The 20,061-nt window shown below is 36.2% G+C and overlaps 1 protein-coding gene across 3 annotated transcripts in view; it reads right to left on the bottom strand.

The window, feature by feature from the left end:
• The window catches only part of LOC120878903 (CUB and sushi domain-containing protein 3-like), a 1,427,768-nt gene that overhangs the window by 621,675 nt on the left and 786,032 nt on the right, over positions 1-20,061 (bottom strand). For all 3 annotated transcript variants that reach the window (XM_040261811.1, XM_040261812.1, XM_040261813.1), the window contains one exon: positions 10,549-10,661. In XM_040261811.1, the coding sequence (XP_040117745.1) occupies positions 10,549-10,661 (113 nt within the window). The remainder of the gene's footprint in view (positions 1-10,548; positions 10,662-20,061) is intronic.

Genomic DNA, 20,061 nt, shown 5'->3' with positions numbered 1-20,061 from the left:
CTGTAAACATGTATCATGTTTATTATTTTTTTTTTAGGAACAATATCCACAACAGCATTGATATATATTTTCTTGCCAAAAATATTTGGTAGGTTTCTGATTGCTGTGAGTACCTCCATCTCTTTATATATTTTCTAGCTGTACCTTCTTTTAACTACTATCACTAAAGGGGGGTTTTCTCTTTTTCCTTTTCAGAGAGAACTCTTACCTTGAATCCCCACTTCGTCCTTTTCATTTCAGAAGTTACATCCCTGGTCCAGTTCCGTATCATCTTGTTAAGAACACTGCAACAACCATTGTGTTATTCCACATTAAACCACCTTCTTCTTGAGGTTAAAAGATATATAGTTGACACTTAATTATGTGAGAGGTAGGGGCACTCACCCTCCATGCAGTATAAAAATCTGAATGTAACTTTTGGCTGGCATTTTGTATAGATAGTTCCTCCATATACGTAGTTCCTCTGGATCTGCAGTTTCATATCTGTGGATTCCACCTACCACAGACTGTGTACCATTTTAGTATTTATTACTGAAAAAAATCCTTGAATAAGTGGGTTGGTACTGTTCAAGACCCATGTTGTCCACAAGAGTCAATCCTGTATCCATGTATGTATGTATACATATATATATTTCTAACTTTCCCAAGGATTGTCTTCCTGTTTTGTTGTTATGCTGAGCTTCCTTCTGAGGAGCTACCTGGGAACAATGCTAGCAATAGGCTTTGTTACCTCTGTACTACTTGGAAGTGGTCTGGTTGGTCGTGGCTAGGTACAGACAAAAGTACAGGTATAATACACATGTGTGTATATGTGTATATACATGTGTGCATACATATATATGAATAAATGTGCAAACATACATACATATATACACACAAGAGTAGACTCCTGAGAGTCCCTTGGACAGCAAGGAGATCAAACCAGTCAATCCTAAAGGAACTCAACCCTGATTATTCATTGGAAATACTGATGCTAAAGTGGAAGCTCCAGTACTCTGGACACCTGATGCAAAGAGCCAACTCACTGGAAAAGAATTTGATGTTCAGAAATACTGAAGACTAAAGAAGAGGGTGGTAGAGGATGAGATGGTTAGAAAGCATTACCAACTGAATGGACATGAACTTGAGCGAACTCAAGGAGACAATAGAGGACAGGGAGGCCTGGCATGCTGCAGTTCATGGGGTTGTAAAAGTCTAACACAACTTAGTGATCAAACAAGAAAATATATGTCTATGGGTGAGTCTGTGTGTATATATATATGTGCTTATATATGTATATACACTTTGATAGATTAAGATAGACATTCAAAACTTTCAGCAATGATTCAATCAATGCTTTTTATTAATATGAGAATTCTTTTTGCAAACTAGATTATTTTAAAAAATTTACTCTCTTTTCCCACATCTTTGGACAGAATCCATTGTCCTACCTTTAATTCTGGTCTTGCAAATTGACTTGACTTGGCCAATGAATTTCAGCAGACAAGAAGCAAGAAGATATTTAAACGTGTCTGTATGGTTGAATTTTTATCCTGTGTCATTGTCTAGGGCACTGGTGTCAGAAGAATGAATGATGCATAAATTCAAATTCATCCTAGATCAGCCCACCATCAGCCTATGCTTAGCACAGACTTGTGAAAATAACTGTTAACTGTTAACTGTTGTTTGAGCTAATGAGTTTGAGAATGGTTAAGATTAACACTATGTCCAAGAAATAACATAGCATTACATTCAGATAATTTATTTATATGAACAGGTACCTCTTTGCACATAGTCAGATTGACACTATTCCAAAATTCTGAATTAAAACTATCAAGATTTCTTTCTCAGTTGAGATAAGCATATAGAACATAGGGATCTTACTTAATCAAATGAGTAATTTTGTTCTCCTCTGCCATTAATGATGACATTCCAAAACTATAAATACGAAACATATCTCACATTTTACCTTCTGCTTATAACAGATAAGTAAAAACATTTTAGTCTTCAATAATTCTTTTACTTCCATTGATACTTCTCTTTGATTTGAAATATCTTCCCCAGCTAAAGTGGATATAATGAATAACCACAGCACAATATGTATAAAAATAAATTATTACTGGTATTGAGGGAAAAGACACATTACTTTGATTAGAAATCGTGATGACTATAGATTATCTGACAGAGGCTTTGTACAGCCTACAGAGTTTGTCAATCAGTCAACTATATATATATATTCCAAAGAAATAGAGGAAAACAATAGAAAGGGAAAAATTTAAGAGATCTCTTCAAGAAAATTAGAGATAACAAGGGAACATTTCATGCAAAGATGGGCACAACAAAGGACAGAAACAGTATGGACCTAACAAAAGCAGAAGATATTAAGAAGAGGTGGCAAGAATACACAGAAGAACTACACAACAAAGATCTTAAAGACCCAGATAACCACAATGGTGTGATCACTCACCTACAGCCAGACTCCCCAGAGCTTGAAGTCAAGTGGGCCTTAGGAAGCATCACTACAAACAAAGCTAGTGGAGGTGATGCAATTCTAACTGAGCTATTTCAAATCCTGAAAGATGATGCTGTAAAAGTGCTTCACTCCATATGCCAGCAAATTTGGAAAACTCAGCAGTGGCCACAGGACTGGAAAAGGTCAGTTTTCATTCCAATCCCAAAGAAAGGCAATGCCAACAAATGTTCAAACTGCCATAAAATTGGACTCATTTCACACGCTAGGAAAGCAATGCTCAAAATTCTACAGCTAAGTTTCAACAGTACATGAACCAAGAACTTCCAGATGTTCAAACTAGATTTTAAAAAGGCAGAGGAACAGGAGATCAAATTGCCAACATCCACTGGATCACAGAAAAAGCAAGAGAATTCCAGAAGAATATCTACTTTTGCTTCATTGACTACGCTAAAGCCTTTGATTGTGTGGATCACAGGAAACTGTGGAAAAATCTTAAAGAGATGGGAATGCTAAACCACCTTACCTGCCTCCCATGAAACCTGTATGCAGGTCAAGAAGCAACATTTAGGACCAGACATAGAACAACAGAATGGTTCCAAATTGGGAAAGTAGTATATCAAGGTTGTATATTGTCACCCTGCTGATTTAACTTACATGCAGAGTACATCATGTGAAATGCTGGGCTGGATGAAGCACAAGCTGGACTGGATGAAGCACAAGCTGGAATCAAGATGGGCAGGGAGATATATCAGTAACTTCAGATATGCAGAAGACGGGCACCACCTTTATGGCAGAAAGTGAAGAGGAACAAAAGAGCCACTTGATGCAAGTGAAAGAGGAAAGTGAAAAAGCTGGCTTAAAACTCAACATTAGAAAAATGGACATCATGGCATCTGGTCCCATCACTTCATGGCAAATAGATGGGGAAACAATGGAAACAGTGACTTGGGCTCCAAAATCACTGCAGATGGTGATTGCAGCCATGAAATTAAAAGATGCTTGCTCCTTGGAAGAAAAGCTATGACAAACCAAGATAGTATATTAAAAGCAGCGACATTATTTTGCCAACAAAGGTTCATCTAGTCAAAGCTATGTTTTTTCCAGTAGTCATATATGGATGTGAGAGTTGGAGCATAAAGAAAGCTGAGGGCCAAGGAACTGATGCTTTTGAACTGTGGTGTTGGAGAAGACTCTTGAGAGTCCCTTGAACTGCAAGGATATCCAACTAGACAATCCTAAAGGAAAACAGTCCTGAATAGTCACTGGAAGGACTGCTGCTAAAGCTGAAGTTCTAGTACTTTGGCCCCTTGAGGCTAAGAGCTGACTCATTAGAAAAGACCCTGATGCTGGGAAAGATTGAAGGCGGGAGAAGGGGACAACAGAGGATGAGATGTTTGGATGGCATCACTGACTCAATGTACATGAGTTTGAGCAAGTGCTGGGAGATGGTGCAGGATAAGGAAGCCTGGCTTGTTGCAGTCTATGGGGTCACAAAATTCAAGCACGACTGAGTGACTGAAGAACTATATACATAGACACACACACACACACATCTTGGATATATGGAGAAATATAAAGTGTGAAGCAATATAATTCAGTTGGTAAAGAATCTGCTCAGTTGGTAAAGAATCTGCCAATCAGGAACCTGGAATCAAGGAGATCTCAGTTTGATGGGGAAGATCTGCTGGAGAAGGGATAGGCTACCCACTCCAGTATTCTTGGGCTTCCCTCATGGGTCATCTGGTAAGGAATCCGCCTGTAATACGCCTTCAACCCCTGGGTTAGGAAGATCCCCTGGAGAAGGGAAAAGCTACCCACTCCTGTATTCTGGCCTGCAGAATTCCATGGACTGTATAGCCCATGGGGTCACAAAGAGTCGGACACGACTGAGCAACTTTCACTTCACTCACAGAAGCAACAGTTTATCATTCCACTTTGGGCTCAGGCAGTACCCATAGTGACTGTGAGAAAAAACTGATCTTTATAAGGGACTCAGTTTTCTCAGATGCAATAATTATAATTGATTCAACTACCTCAAAGTCTCTTCCAGCTCCAAAGTTCTATGATTCAATTATTTAACTAAATACTAGTTCCTGTCCTCAAGGGAAAACTGCAAAAGCTATCTACCTGAGAGTGGGTGGAATGATCTTTTTCTTCCATGGGAAAAAATGAACATCTTTCAGTCTCACAGATTCAGTTTCACAGTATGTTTTGCACCAAAGTATGACTCACACTTTCCCACCTCTCCAGCCATATCCAGGACTATACCACAGTTTTCTCTCTCTCCATTTTGGCCATACATCCAGGAATTCTATCAAGTACTCAAATGAACTTGTCATCTAAACACACTCGTCTTGCTGTCCAACTTCTAGCCTATTAACTCTTACTCAGCTTTATATCTCAGTCTGTGTTTACCTTCTCAAGAAAGCTTTCTTTGCGGTTTGCATTAGATGCCTCGGGATAGTCTCCCAAAAGCACATTCCCTTTTTCATTTTCATCACTCTTTATATTCACCACTATTTTTAAAGTGTCAGTCTTCGTTCCATTATTCTGGAAGCAGTGACTAAGTATCTTATTTTTTGCTATGTACCCTGTCCTTCACCATGCCTGGTATATAGTGGAAACTCAACAGTTATTTTAAAAGACGTGATTTTTAATACTCTACTGCTACTCATTCTCATTCTGGGGGTATAGATACAAAAAGGTTAATCCTCACTGCAGACTGTGACAAAATCAAACTGAATATTTTAGGAACAGTAGTTTTCTGAAGAAACTTGATGTACTCAATGCAAAATAAAATAAATCCTTTAAGCTAAAAAAAGGTAACAATAAAAATAATAAATTTCATTATAATATAAGTTTTCATGAATCATACTAAAAAGCCCTCTTTGTTCTGAGCATGGACTGAAATGTTATCATAACAATCACCCACAAAATACTACACGCTATTTAGCAATTTTTCCAAGAAACACTTTTACAGGCAATATTTCATTAAAGAAAATTATATGAAGAGAAGAAATATTTCAAAAGACACAATAATGAAAAAACCCAAGGGGGCTCACTAGTTCTGTGTTAATAGGCCACCACCAGATAGAAAAAATTTCTAAGAAATTTTCCTGAGAACTCAAATAAAGAATGTCCCATTGAAGGTGTATCAATTTACTATAATGAATAAATATTGAGTATAATATTCTTGGACAGTACAATGAACATATCAATATTTAATTTATAAAATATAATCTAGTGAAGTCACTCAGTTGTGTCCAACTCTTTGCGACCCCATAAACTGTAGTGTACCAGGCTCCTCTGTCCATGGGATTTTCCAGACAACAGTACTGGAGTGGATTGCCATTTCCTTCTCCAGGGGATCTTCCCAACCCAGGGTTCGAACCTAGGTCTCCCGCATTGTAGACAGATGCTTTACTGTCTGAGCCACCAGGGAAGGCCATAAAATATAATAGAGTGTCAGAATTCAAAGGAAATATTTCATCCAAGCTCCTTGTTTTAAAGACAGAGAAACTTTCCTTTCAGCATTTACTGAATCAGCTATATACATGGCACACCTTAGAGGAAAACAGTTATTTGCACAAATGAACTTAGATTCTGATCTAATCCCACAAACATTGAAGTATATCTCCATAACATGCTAACATTATGTTTGTATATGAAAATAATTGAATTCCTAGAAAATTTAAAAAATATTTTTTATACAATTACAATTATTTTCATTATTTCCAGAGTGCATTTTTAAGAGACTATCAATCATCACCTAAGTATGTTCTTTAGATGACTTTGATCTAATTTAATTGAATTCACTTGAGATAGAGTGAATATATATATATATTATAGGCCTATATTATATATACATATATATAGGCCAATTTCTGAACTATAACAGAAATATTAAGGCAGATAAAGCAATCAAAAATATTTAACATATTTTCCATTATTCTACAGCATGATTTCAGTGATAACTAATTGTGTCTCAGTGCCATAATTAGTCATATAAGAACCAAGGAATTAATGGTACTTTTTAAACATCTCAATGAAATGATTTGAGAATTAAAAAAAAAAAAAAAAACTGGAACCAAAACTTAATCCATAAATAATAGCATTAAGGCATATGTCCTAAGACTAGTAAAGAATTTTATTCATTACAAGTGTATACTGTCAGTAGAAGGCGATTAGAGAATGCTTATATTTTCATGTTTCCTTTCCTGATAAAAGCAAAGAATGTATTGAATATTACTTTCTTAACTGTAACTGTGCATTTCTATGAGTATACATTCTCCCTAGGATCCAAGTAAGGTGTTTTTCCACCTTAAATTTTTTTTGAAAATACAGAAAAGAGAAAGAAATATATCTGATTCTACTAGCATTGAAATATAATGTAAATATTCTCTTTTTTTCTATCTTGAAAGAATTAAACAAAGAGATCACAAATGTGTTAATCAGGACTTAATTAGTGACATAAACTGAACTCATCATGGCTTAAACAAGGAAAAGTTTATATCCTTAAACAATTAGATAACCAAGGTCTAGTATTCCCTTCAGGCAGTTAGAAGTTTCTATTTTTTCTACAGTACTGTTTTTCATTCTTTTCATCTACTGGTTCTTCTAGTAACAAAAGCTGGACACCAGTAGGCACCAAGTTAAATGATCCTTAAGAGCATATAATCTCAGAAAAGTGATTTTCTTCCACCTGGAATCTATATCAATTGCCCCAGGTCCTAGACTGATAACTGTATCAAAAGGAATTCTGATTAGTTCAGCCCAAGCCTATAGACCCATACAGAACTAGAAGAGATAAGGTTCATCAAAGCCTAAAATAGGTGAGCTGATAGAAGAAAGTGGGAGGATTGCTGGGCAAGCTAAAAAGCAGATGCTGCCAGAGAGAGAAAAACTGACTCTTTGTAATTAGTTTACACCACATGGGGTCACAAGGAGTCAGACATGACTAAGCGACTGAACTAAACTGATAAATATTTGGATAATATATCTTTACTATTCTTTATTTTTTTTAGAAAAAGTTTTTTTAATAAACTAGGTATGAACTGTTAATATTTTTGAAAACTATTATCTATATCCTAGAAAAATTTCTAACAAGATATAAATGACCAACATTAATCCAGGAAGATACGAAGAGGCTTACAGTCACAGAAAAACAATTAAATTTCCTAAATATTTAACATTGAGTAAACGACCAAATAGTCTTATAGCTATGTTCTCTCTTACAAAGACAAAATACACAAGAAAATACATGCTTAGTTCATAGGAGATCTACGTTAATGTTATCTCATGAGAAATCTATAGGTGATAAAAAAAATGACTTTAGATCAAATAGAGAAAGTTTTTGTTTTGCTTTGTTTTGTTTTTAAGCAGGTGTCCCATTTAGAACCAACATACTACTTAACTGAGAACATGGTAATTATGAAAATTATTTTTAGTAGGCAAAGTTGCTAAACTTATATGCACATCAAAATTTGAAACTTCTCAAGATGACTCCTGCTTCAACTTTCAGCTCAGGTTTTAAATTATGGGAGATGTGAAAAAAGGATTTTCACAGTAGGAAAACTAAACTTTTGAAGATGTACCTTACCCATCGTATTATATAGGTCAACTCATTTTTTCAGCTTTATTGAACAAATAATCATTAATTACCTATGAGGATGTAGCAGGGGCTTGCTAATGGAAATTTAAAGATGAACATGATGCATTTTTGAGGAAGGCATGGCAACCCACTCCAGTATTCTCGCCTGGAGAATTCCCATGGGCAGAGGAGCCTGGTGGGCTAAGTCCATGGAGTTGAAAGGAGCTGGACAGGACTGAGAGACTAAACAGAGAAGGTGTTCTTTTGTAATGTGTGGAGGTAAGGAAGGCTTCACAGAAAAATATTTGAACTTTGTCTTAAAGGATGAGTGATGTGATGTTGAGTTTAGAACTGAATATGAATCCAGACAGAATTTACTGAGTGTAAGGAGAAGGATGAAACAACTTGCTGGGTTCAAAGATCATTTTATAAAACTTAAGTGTAGAGAGAAAAAAAAAAAACTGGAAGATAAACACTATGGAGGTTCTGGACTTCATCTTTAGACAACAAAAGGTCTGGAAACATTTTAAGCTGGAGGGTAATATGATCACCTCTCTGTTGCTGGAAGATCACCATTAGCAGTGTGGATGTGAGACTGGAAGAGACCAGGTTGAAGGGTGGGAGAAGAGTAAGGACATTATTCATGAAGAATCTTCTGGGTTTGTTTGAAATATCTCATCTTGGTGGATGTTAGCACAGGGATTATTGGATATATTTTTTTTTCTGTCACTACATTATGCTCTTGCTAAGAGAGAAAATATCTGGCTATTCTTTATTCTTTCTTTCTTTCTTTTTTTTTTTTTGCATCACCTCATGGCATGTAGGAAGGATCTTATCTTAGTTCCCCAAGGAGGGATTCAACCCTTGCCACCTGCAGCGGGAACATAGCGTCTTAACCACTGCACTGCCAGGGAAATTTTAGTTGTTCTTTCTATATTCAACAGCTCATTCAGTAGGTGGCACATAGCAGATCCTTAAGCAGTATATATGTTTTAAAATTTTGTTAAAAACTGAGCAGAAAACAAATTGTGCTACTTTACAATGTACTTCCAGCTCCTGAACTGCAGTGGAGACTGCTGAAATATCGATGGCACTCTCCTGCTGCTCTAAACTGTTCATGAACTTTAAATTCTGTATTCTTTGCTGAAACAGTGTCATTAATGATTAACACAGCTTGAATGATTCTAGACTTTCTAACATTTAACTTTCATAGGGTGAAGAAAACAATAAAACAAAGAGGAATATAATTTACAGGGGAAAAATCAAGAAAAATAAAACAATCAAGGCATAGATACTTGCAATAGAAGCTGACCATACTTTAACCTTTGTAACTTTGTTTTATTTTCTGGGGATAGATGTGGATTTTAAATGGAGTAAGAATATATTTAAAATTATAATCAGGCTAACCTTTTTATTTTTAAAAACTGACATTTATACGGATTTCCTGAACTATTCAAATTAATGTAGCACCAAATTTAGTCTCAGGTTAAAAACACAGAATGCATGTGTCCTGTTCTTCCTGACAACAGCATGCATTCATTTCCCTGTGTCCAGATAGAAAGGCATGACAAGCCAATCTTTGAAAAAAATAAACTCTGGTTAAAAATTATTATTATGCAAGTAAAAGAATTCTGCCTACTTTATAATCCACTGTTGAACTGATAAAATAGAGAATAATACTTTTATAATAGAAAAAATAAATTCATATAGCAATATATTCTGATGTTCTGTTTCACATTTTCATCTTTTAAAGCATAGATTTTAATTAAACTTAATAACGTACATATGTTTTCCACCAGAATTTCAAAACTGCATTTTTGATATGTACATTGAGTGTATACCTGCACATCCATTGTCTCTATTTGACTTTAAAAAGGTTAATCATGTGTCAGAGATATTTGTGATTTCAGTGTCTGCATCTACCTCTTATAAATGGAACTGAAACAAAAGATTATGTTATACACATGTAATTTAACATTAATCTACAAAACTATCAATATTGGGATGAGTAGTTACAATTTAAAACATCTGTGGTCCATAATTTACATAGAAGTTGATAATCTGAACACTCATACCATGCATATAATCTGAGAGATTCACAGATGCATTACAAAATAAAAATAAAGTATTAAGTCCTTTGCTATGTGTTTAAGTAATTAGTAGATTTTTGCCAGGCAATTTGTATAAAGTTTATAAAATCACAATGCATGTTCTTGGAAAGGCTAGGAGTCCAAAGTGACTAAAGCCTAGGCACTGTATAGTGGTATAGCAGACTTAAAGGAGAGATGAAGTATGTAAAATATACTCATTTGAAAGGAAAGACAATTTTTCTTAAAGAAAAGTGAAATCAACATTTGTAATTAATTTCAAAAGGAAAGTGTTACATTGAAATATACTCTTACTTGTATGCTGGGAAACTTTTATAGATGCAATTAAACTTGAATTTAAAAGTATTCCCTGGTGTTATTAAGGTAACATATTTCCCATAGTAACAATTTATCATTACCTTTGTAGTTAACCTTGAAGCCAACAGATCCAACACTTTCATCTGTTTGAAGGTGCAGCCACATTTGGCTACTCATGCTTACTATCAGGTCTGGCACAAAGCTTCCAGTCAGCCTAAAAAGGGGTGGATAGAGAGAGGAGAAACAGATTATTAAAATACCACTGCACTGGCAGGGAAGTTTCTAGTTGTTTTTTTTTATATGCAACAGCTCATTTGAATACCCTCTGTAAGCAAATTATGAGACAGATGAGTTTCTCACAACTTTCTCAGCTAGAAACAAACAACTGGTGGATTAATTTACAAGATTGATAGACAGACAAATAACATAATTTAGTGATCAATGTTTACTATAAACAAGTACTATTTTATGTGCTAAACTAGGTTATATCTTTCAAATCCCTGAGGCAAGGTACTAAATTTTAAATACTGAAAATCTTATACTTCTTTTAAATTGAAAGAAAGAAAGAATCTATAAAAATCTTTAACTTGTTGTTGCTGTTTTCACACCAGTAATGTACTTCATTTTAACCTTTCAGGTTTTGCAGAACTTCGTTCTAAAGAAGCATTGTGAAAAATATTTAAGTACTGTGCAAAACAATAAAATGACAAGGAGTATAATATCACCCTTTGCAATACTGATGTCAGGCTAGCCATGTCAAGTATGTTTTACTGGAAACAATTTTATTTTAAGTAATATGCTGATAATTTGATATGGCATCACTGAATCTATGCATCAATAAGCTCATTCAGTAATGTTCACTTTTATAACCCTAAGAAGAGAAATTACTTAATGATTCCACTGTCATTAATAATGCTTCAGTCACATGTTTGAACTGAGGCAATAGTCATACAAAGGAGGAGAGCAAATGAGTAAATATGACCTTGAGGGGAAAAGTCTGTCAAGAATACAAACAGTTAAAACAACAGACAAGTTTTTGCATTCTTGACAGACTTTTCCCCTCAAGGTCATATTTACTCATTTGCTCTCCTCCTATATCTGCATACAACCCAGCAATTCCACTGCTGGGCATACACACCAAGGAAACCAGAATTGAAAGAGATACATGTACCCCAATTTTTATGGCAGCACTGTTTATAATAGCCAGGACATGGAAGCAACCTAGATGTCCATCGGCAGACAAATAGATAAGAAAGCTGTGGTACATATACATGATGGAATATTTGAATCAGTTCTAATGAGCTGGATGGAACTGGAGCCTGTTATACAGAGCAAATTAAGTCAGAAAGAAAAAACCAATATGGTATATTAATGCATATATATGGAATTTAGAAAGATGGTAACGATGACCCTATATGCGAGACAGTGAAAGAGACATAGATGTAAAGAACAGACTTGGACTCTATGGGAGAAGGCAAGGGTGGGATGATTTGAGAGAAGAGCATTGAAACATGTATATTATCATATGTGAAATAGATCACCAGTCCAGGTCCATGCATGAGACAGGGTGCTCAGGGTTGGTCCACTGGGATGAACCTGAGGGATGGGATGAGGAAGGAGGTGGGAGAGAGGGTCAGGATGGGGAATACTTGTACAGCCACGGCTGATTCATGTGAATGTATGGCAAAAACCACCACAATATTGTAAAGTAATTAGCTTCCAATTAAAATTTAAAAACAGAATACAAAGAGGAAAGAAGAATGGATCCACTGCGGAGTAAAATATCCATCAGGATAGGGAATTCTAAATTACATACTTAAAAAATAGGTTTTTAAAAGAAGAAATTCTCAAGTGTTTACCTACTTTATTGCTAAAAACATGAAAATTTCTGAAAAATTACAGGAGAGAAGGTATAAAGTTTCCCTTCCTAATATTGATAAAAAGGGCATCTTAATACAAAGCTGTGTTCTGGACGAAAGCTATACTATAATTACACTAGCAGAGGGCAACATGGAAGACCGTTGTATTCTTGAGGCCACCATGGCCGCAGAATGTCCAGTTCTTAGTGAACCACCAAAACTATAAACCATGATCAACAGACTGCATTAGCAATACAGCTATGCCACCAGTGTTGAGTGTTACAGAATTTATTGAAATCATCACAAATGAACTCAGTTAAATATTGTGATGTAATTATGAGATTGTGCACAGTATTGAGGAATAGTGTGAGATATAAAGATACATAAGATATTATAGAATTTTAGACTATATTCACTTCATTCCTGCCAAAGGAAATAAAATTTTTATAATATAAAGGACACACATACATTATCCTTTGTAATATATGCATTATCATTTGAAAATTCCATGGCACATGAACCTTCAATCTTCAAGTTGATGAGTTCAGAAGCACTCATTTTCTGAGCTACGGTAAAGAGACAGGTTTATGGGCAAGAGTGAGGACTCAAGCTCAGAGTAAAGTAAATCCATTATGAAATGGTCATGAGAGTTTAAAACTATAGGATATTATACATCAGCTACACCATATCAAATTTGCCACCAATCTATCTCTGAGTGAATATTAAAAGGTGTTTTTTTATAAGATTAAATTGTTCCTCTTTATTATATCCATCTCAGTCCTATATTTTTTTACCAACCAAAAAACTTTAGTACATTTAATTTTGTCAGTTCACAAAGAACTGCTAACTCATATAGGCTAATTGTTCCACTGACAACTTGCACTCCTATTGGCCATAATTCTATCTAGTTTCCAACGAATTGGTGGTGTAATAGTAAAAATAAAATTTAAAAAAAAAACAGTTAAATTAAAAATTTCCCCAGTATCAAAATTTAAAGACAATTCCCCTTTTCTCTATAGCATTTCTTTTAGAAAACTTGAAATTATAAATAACAAAATTTCTTACAGATGTATGTCAATTTTTTAAGCTAAATATGGCTCTTGTCATTTTTTCACATTACATAAATGTATTTATTTGAGGCTTTAGGGTTATCTCTTTGAAATGTAAGCATCAAGGAAATGTCACTCTGTCTCCCTCTTTCTACGGGAGCTTAAGCCTAGCATATAGCCCTGTGATGTTAACTCCCTGCTTGCTATAAAGATAGAAGTTCTATTTTCCCTTTTGATAAGGACAAACAACATGTATACAAGCAGATTGTATCTGTCTGATACATAAGAAGTGAGATTTAGTTTTCGTCACGATTTCTTTAGCAGATTGCCTGTGATGTCTATTACTTGTCTGGTTTAATGCTTATTCAATATTAAAAAATGGAAAAGGTCAATTTTCATTCCAATCCCAAAGAAAGGAAATGCCAAAGAATGTTCGAATTACCATACAACTGTACTCTTCTCACAAGCTAGCAAAGTAATGCTCAAAATTCTACAAGCCAGACGTCAACAGTATATGAACTATGACTTCCAGATGTTCAAACTGGATTTAGAAATGGCAGAGAAACCAGAGGTCTAATTGCCAACAAGAGTTGGATCATAGAAAATGCAACAAAATTCCAGAAAAACATCTACTTCTGCTTTATTGACTACGCCAAAGCCTTTGACTGTGTGGATCACAACAAACAGGAAAATTCTTAAAGAGATAGGAATACCAGACCACTTGACCTGCCTCCTGAGAAATCAGTATGCAGGTCAAGAAGCATCAATTAGACCTGGACATGGAACAATAGACTGGTTCCAAATCGGGAAAGTAGTACATCAAGGCTGTATATATTGTCACCGTGCTTATTTAACTTATATGCAGAGTCTATCATGTGAAATGCCAGGCTGGATGAAGCACAAGCTGGAATCAAGATTGCCAGGAGAAGTATCAATAATCTCAGATACCCAGATGACACCATACTTAAGGCAGAAAATGCAGAACTAAAGAGCCTCTTGATGAAAGTGAAAGAGCAGAGTAAAAAGGTTGGCTTAAAACTCAACATTCAGAAAACTAAGATCATGGCATGTGGTTCTGTCAATTCATGGCAAATAGAAGGGAAAACGATGGAAACAGTGACAGACTTTATTTTTCTGGGCTCCAAAATCACTGCAGATGGTGATTGCAGTCATGGAATTAAAAACGCTTACTCATTGGAAGGGAAGTTATGACCAAACTAGACAGTATATTAAAAAGTAGAGACATCACTTTTTCAACAAAGGTCCATCTAATCAAGGCTATGGTTTTTCCAGTAGTCATGTATGGACGTGAGAGTTGGACTATAAGGAAAGCTGAGCACTGAAGAATTGATGCTTTTGAACTGTGGTGTTAGAGAAGACTCTTGAGAGTTGCTTAGACCGCAAGGAGATTAAACCAGTTGATCCTACAGGAAATCAGTCCTGAATATTGATTGGAAGGATTGATTGATGCTGAAGCTAACGCTCCAATACTATGGCCACATGAAAATGCGAAGAACTGACTCACTGGAAAAGACCCTCATGCTGGGGAAGATTGAAGGCAGGATGAGAAGGGGATGACAGAGGTTGAGATGGTTGGATGGCATCACTGACTCGAAGGTGATGAGTTTGAGGAAGCTCTGGGAGTTGGTGATGGACAGGGAAGCCTGGCATACTACACTCCATGGGGTCACAAAGAGTCGGACACAACTGAGCAACTGAACTGAACTGAACTGAATATTAAGAGTGCTTCATTCTTTCTACATTTTTGGAGAGTCTTAACTTGGCTTGCATGAGATATTACTTTTAATTATATTTCCTCAATAGTTTGGTGATGAGGATGGGATACAAATGACAGTTCCAGAATTAAATGGACCAGCTGATGCTCTTCTAACGACACAGCCTAGATATAAGAGACTGAATTATAAAGTCTCCCTTATAGTGCTCTGCTCTTTTGGAATACTAATTAGATGATCCACCCTCTGCAAATTTAAGATTTACTATTAAGTTACCCTGGTTAAATTGGGCTCTAAAATCCCTTCAGGACCATGATTAGCTTTGATGATGAAAATATATGGGAAGCCAGGAATGCTGCCTAAAGTTCTTTTTTTTTTTTAATTTAAACATTTTTTATTTTGTATTGGGGTATAGCCAATTAAGAATGTTGTGGTAGTTTCAGGTGAACAGTGAAGGGCCTCAGCCATATATATACATGTATCAATTCTCCCTCAAATCCCCTCCCATCCAGGCTCACCTGCAGTTTTTAAGCAGCTAGTATCTCTGTCACATTTGGAATACTTATGAGAATACAATTTTTCAAGATGTATGAGGGATTTAACGGGGGCACATTATAAGCCCATTAATTACTGATATTTGAAGAAGAACTAAAGGGCCTCTTGATAAAAGTGAAAGAGAAGAGTGAAAAAGTTGACTTAAAGCTCAACATTCAGAAAACTAAGATCTTGGCATCCAGTCCCATCACTTCATGGCAAATAGATGGGGAAACAGTAAAACAGTGCTGACTTTATTTTTCTGGGCTCCAAAATCACTGCAGATGGTGACCGCAGCCATGAAATTAAAAGATGCTTACTCCTTGGAAGGAAAGTTGTGACCAACCTAGACAGCATTATGAAAAAGCAGAGACATCACTTTGTCAACAAAGGTCCATCTAGTCAAGGCTATGGTTTTTCCAGTAGTCATGTATGGATGTGAGAGTTGGACTATAAAGAAAGCTGAGCACTGAAGAATTGATGCTTTTGAACTGTGGTGTTGGAGAAGACTCCTGAGAGCTGCTTGGACTTCAAGGAGATTAAACCAGTTGATCTTACAGGAAATAAGTTCTGAATATTCATTGGAAGGACTGATGCTGAAGCTGAAACTCTAATACTTTGGCCATCTGATACAAAGAGCCAACTCACTGGAAAAGACCCTGATGATGGAAAAGGTTGAGGGGAGGAGAAGAAGGGGATAACAGAAGATGAGATGGTTCGATGGCATTACCGACTCAATGGACATGGGTTTGAGTGGACTCTGGGAGTTGGTGATGGAAAGGGAGGCCTGGCGTGCTGCGGTTCATGGGGTTGCAAAGAGTCAGACATGACTGAGCAACTGAACTGAACTTGTTGGATGGATATTATTCTAAAAATAAAGTTTAAAATGATTTGGATAGCCAGAAGGAAAGATTGAGGAGAATGAAGAAACAAATGTGAGAATTGAAGAGCTCTCTTTCACAGAACCCTCTTCCTTTTTTTGCTGTTCTGCTCCCTCTCTTCCCCTGCATCTCTCTATTCTTCTTTTTTCAATTTCTAGTTTTTTTTTATTATTTTTTTTTAATTTAATAGACACCTGGGAAGAAGGATGTGGTGATCTTTTAGATACATGGTTCCTTTCATCAGTAAATTTCCCTAAAGAGAAGCCCAATGGCATGGTAGTTCCTACTGAATTACCTGCCTTGTTTGAGAACATGGGCTTTTAAGTCTCATATTCTAGCTCTGAACCCACTCCATATCTTAGCATATGGTCTACCTCCAGAAGTCTGTTATCATCCATATACCATGTATCTAGGAAAGCAAACGTTATAAGAAGAGTTACTTAGGGAAGTGTTGAAAACTTAAATAAAAGATTCTGCTCCTATATTAAAGTGGCAAGATGTAGTATAGTTTCACCAGTTACTTGGGGAAAAAAAGGAAAAAATAAGTATTAGTTTGATAAATATACCAACATAAGAAAAAAGCCATATAGCTATATAATTCTACTATTTTTTCTTTGTCAAATGTGTGGAGAATCAGCTCTTCTGATATAATCATCAGTGAAACTTATGCCATTGAGAAGTTACCCAGCCTCCTTGACAGCTGATATTCATATGAAAGTTTCTTTTCCTGTTTTCCAGAAGTTTTCAGAAGTTTTAACAATGTGTTTTCAATTTACATACCTACACTTGGGGATGTGTATAAGCTACTGTGGGGATTCTGAAACCAGCAGACTTTGGTCATTTGATGGAGCAAGCACACTGGGGCCCAGAAGGTAACTCACCCCACTGAGGAGTAGTGGCTATCCACCACACTCTGCAACTGTGGAAGAAACAAGGGCTTGGATGACCCATCAGAAGAGACTTCTCACAGTCTTTTTTCTAAAGATGAGCTGGGAGAGACTGCAGTGTTGTATCTAGATAACAAGTGAGTTCCCCATTACTTTCTAAAGGTGATCTGCTGAAATCTTCTCAAAATTTACATGCCTGGGTCCAAGGGAAGATAAAAATTGTCCCCTGGTTCTATCTTTATCCTTGGCTCTCTTGCTAATTGGTTGTGGTTGTTGAGTCGCTAAATTGTGTTCAACTTGTTTGTGACCCATGGGCTGTAGCCCACCAGACTCCTCTGTGCATAGAGTTTCCCAGGCAAGAATACTGGAGTGGGTTGCCATTTTCTTCTCCAGGGGATCTTCCCAACCCAGGGATTGAACCTGTGTCTCCTGAAGTGGCAGGCAGATCATTTACTGTTGACCACTAGGACACCCTCTCTTACTGATTATCTAAATTCAAACTAGGAGAAAGGAAGAAGGTTGGCAAGGACAGACTACTCTCAAATCTTAGAAGCAGCTACTCAGGAAACAATATTGAAAAATATGAAGACAAAAAAAGTTAAAAACTGCTATGTTAACTGTTCCATTAATACTATTTACTAAAGGAAATAACCTTTACTCTGGCCAATCTGTGAAGACAACACAGAAGAGAAAACCATATGTCATTATTCCAAGAAATTCGGATTGGGGAAAAGAGACTCTAGAAGATGCAGAAACTGCAGAAACAAGAGAATGAGGAAAGCCCAGAAAGCTAGGGAATAATTGTCAAATCGTTTACAATTGACAGACTGAGGGAGTCTCAGCAGTAGGAACTGATAAAATTTATGTTTGAATAACTTTTCCTCAGACTAACATAGCCTTGCTTTTTATGATAGATACAGGTGTTACTTATTCTGAAAGTGCCCCAGAAATCCTTCACTTTCCATCTGGTGACAGACCAATTCAGGTTGTTGGTATTTTAAATCAGGTTTATATGTGTTCTTTTCTTCTGTGGTTCCCACATGAACAGATCTCATGACTGAGGAACATGTTTTCTTACTCTCTCTTTATTCTCCTGTAAAGCTATTGGGGAGAGATCTCATGTGCAAATTAAAACTACCATATTGTATACTCCATATGGAGTATCTATTTAATGTCCTGGAGAAAAAACTGTCTTACTTGGTTATGGTGTGCCTTCTAAAAGAGAAGAAATGTAGCAGCGAGTGGCAGTGTTATACTGTGCTATGTTGGAAAAGTAATCTGAGCAGAAATAAAGTAATGTATCACTTTTGGCCTTGCAATAATAATACTGGTTTAATTTGAGGTGTAGAACCAATAGAAATAGCTTATTAAAAAACATAAGCCATGATCCTGGGTCAAACAATAGCCTCTGTCGATAGCTCAATTAAGAAAAAACAAATTCAGCTATAAAAAGAAGAAAAACAAAGGATAATAATAAAAGTACACTAACACTGCAATATTAATTCTACCAAATTTCCAGCAAACAGGGAAGGTAAATTTGATAAAGATGGTAAATCTTAATACAAAATATTAAAGAAGTAAATAAAGCCATTGCTCTATTAATACCTTCAGTTTTTAATACTATAACTATTATAACTGTGGAACCACCCTCTATGGGCTTCCCAGGTAGCACTAGTGGTAAAGAACTTGCCTTCCAATTCAGGAGATGTAAGAGACTCAGGTTTGATCCCCGAATCAGGAAGACCCTCCTGGAGGAGGGCACGGCAACCCACTCCAGTATTCTTGCCTAGAGAATCCCACAGACAGAGCAGCCTAGTGGGCTACAGACCATAGTGTTACAAACAGTCAGACACGACTGAAGTGATTTAGTGTGCCTGCACTACCTTCTACAAAGTTTGTCTACAATTTACCTATGCTCTGCTTTATTTTTTTTCCTGTTTCTCTCATCTAAATAGATTTATATTCTTATTTGTTTCTACTTATGAAAAGAAGTTCAGTATTTATGGCAAAGAGTTCCTCAAAAGTTTCCATACTCTTCTATTATTTCTTTAGCCATTTATAGAAAACTTAGGGGAAACCTGTTTTCTCCAGAAGGATCTATAGGCATTCAATATATAGATGGTTTGCTAGTAGCATTGAAAACTAAACAGTAATGCAAAACTGAGGCTTTGATTTTATTATAATTTTCCCCTTCACTAGGACATAAGACCTCACTGGATAAGCTGCAATACTGTCAAACTGAAGGATATTTACAGCATATTTTGATGCTGAGGGTCCCCAAGAATTACAATATAGGGTGAAAGTGTGAAATTGAAAGTTTCTCAGTCATGTCCAGCTCTTTGCCACCCCATGGACACTGTGGCCAGGCAGGCTCCTCTGTTCATGGAATGTGGCCTGCCAGTCTCCTCGGCCCATCATATTCTCCAGGCAAGAATATTGGAATGGGTACCTGTTCCCTTCCTTAGGGGAATCTTCACAACCCAGGGATAGAAAAAACAAATCCAGCTATAAAAAGAATAAGAAAAACAAAGGATAAAAGCCCTTCTTCTTCGTCATTAAAATAAAAGTGCTACTTTTGGAATTTTAACTCAAAAGTTGAGATGAGACCATACATTAATAACGTGTTTCTCAGTTCTTCTGTAGGTCATGACACTGTGGATACTGGGGTATT

Source organism: Oryx dammah, unplaced genomic scaffold (assembly GCF_014754425.2).
Source record: "Oryx dammah isolate SB20612 unplaced genomic scaffold, SCBI_Odam_1.1 HiC_scaffold_19, whole genome shotgun sequence".
Lineage (NCBI taxonomy): Eukaryota > Metazoa > Chordata > Mammalia > Artiodactyla > Bovidae > Oryx > Oryx dammah.
Note: the sequence above shows the minus strand (reverse complement) of the source record. Positions and strands in the feature narration are given on the sequence as shown.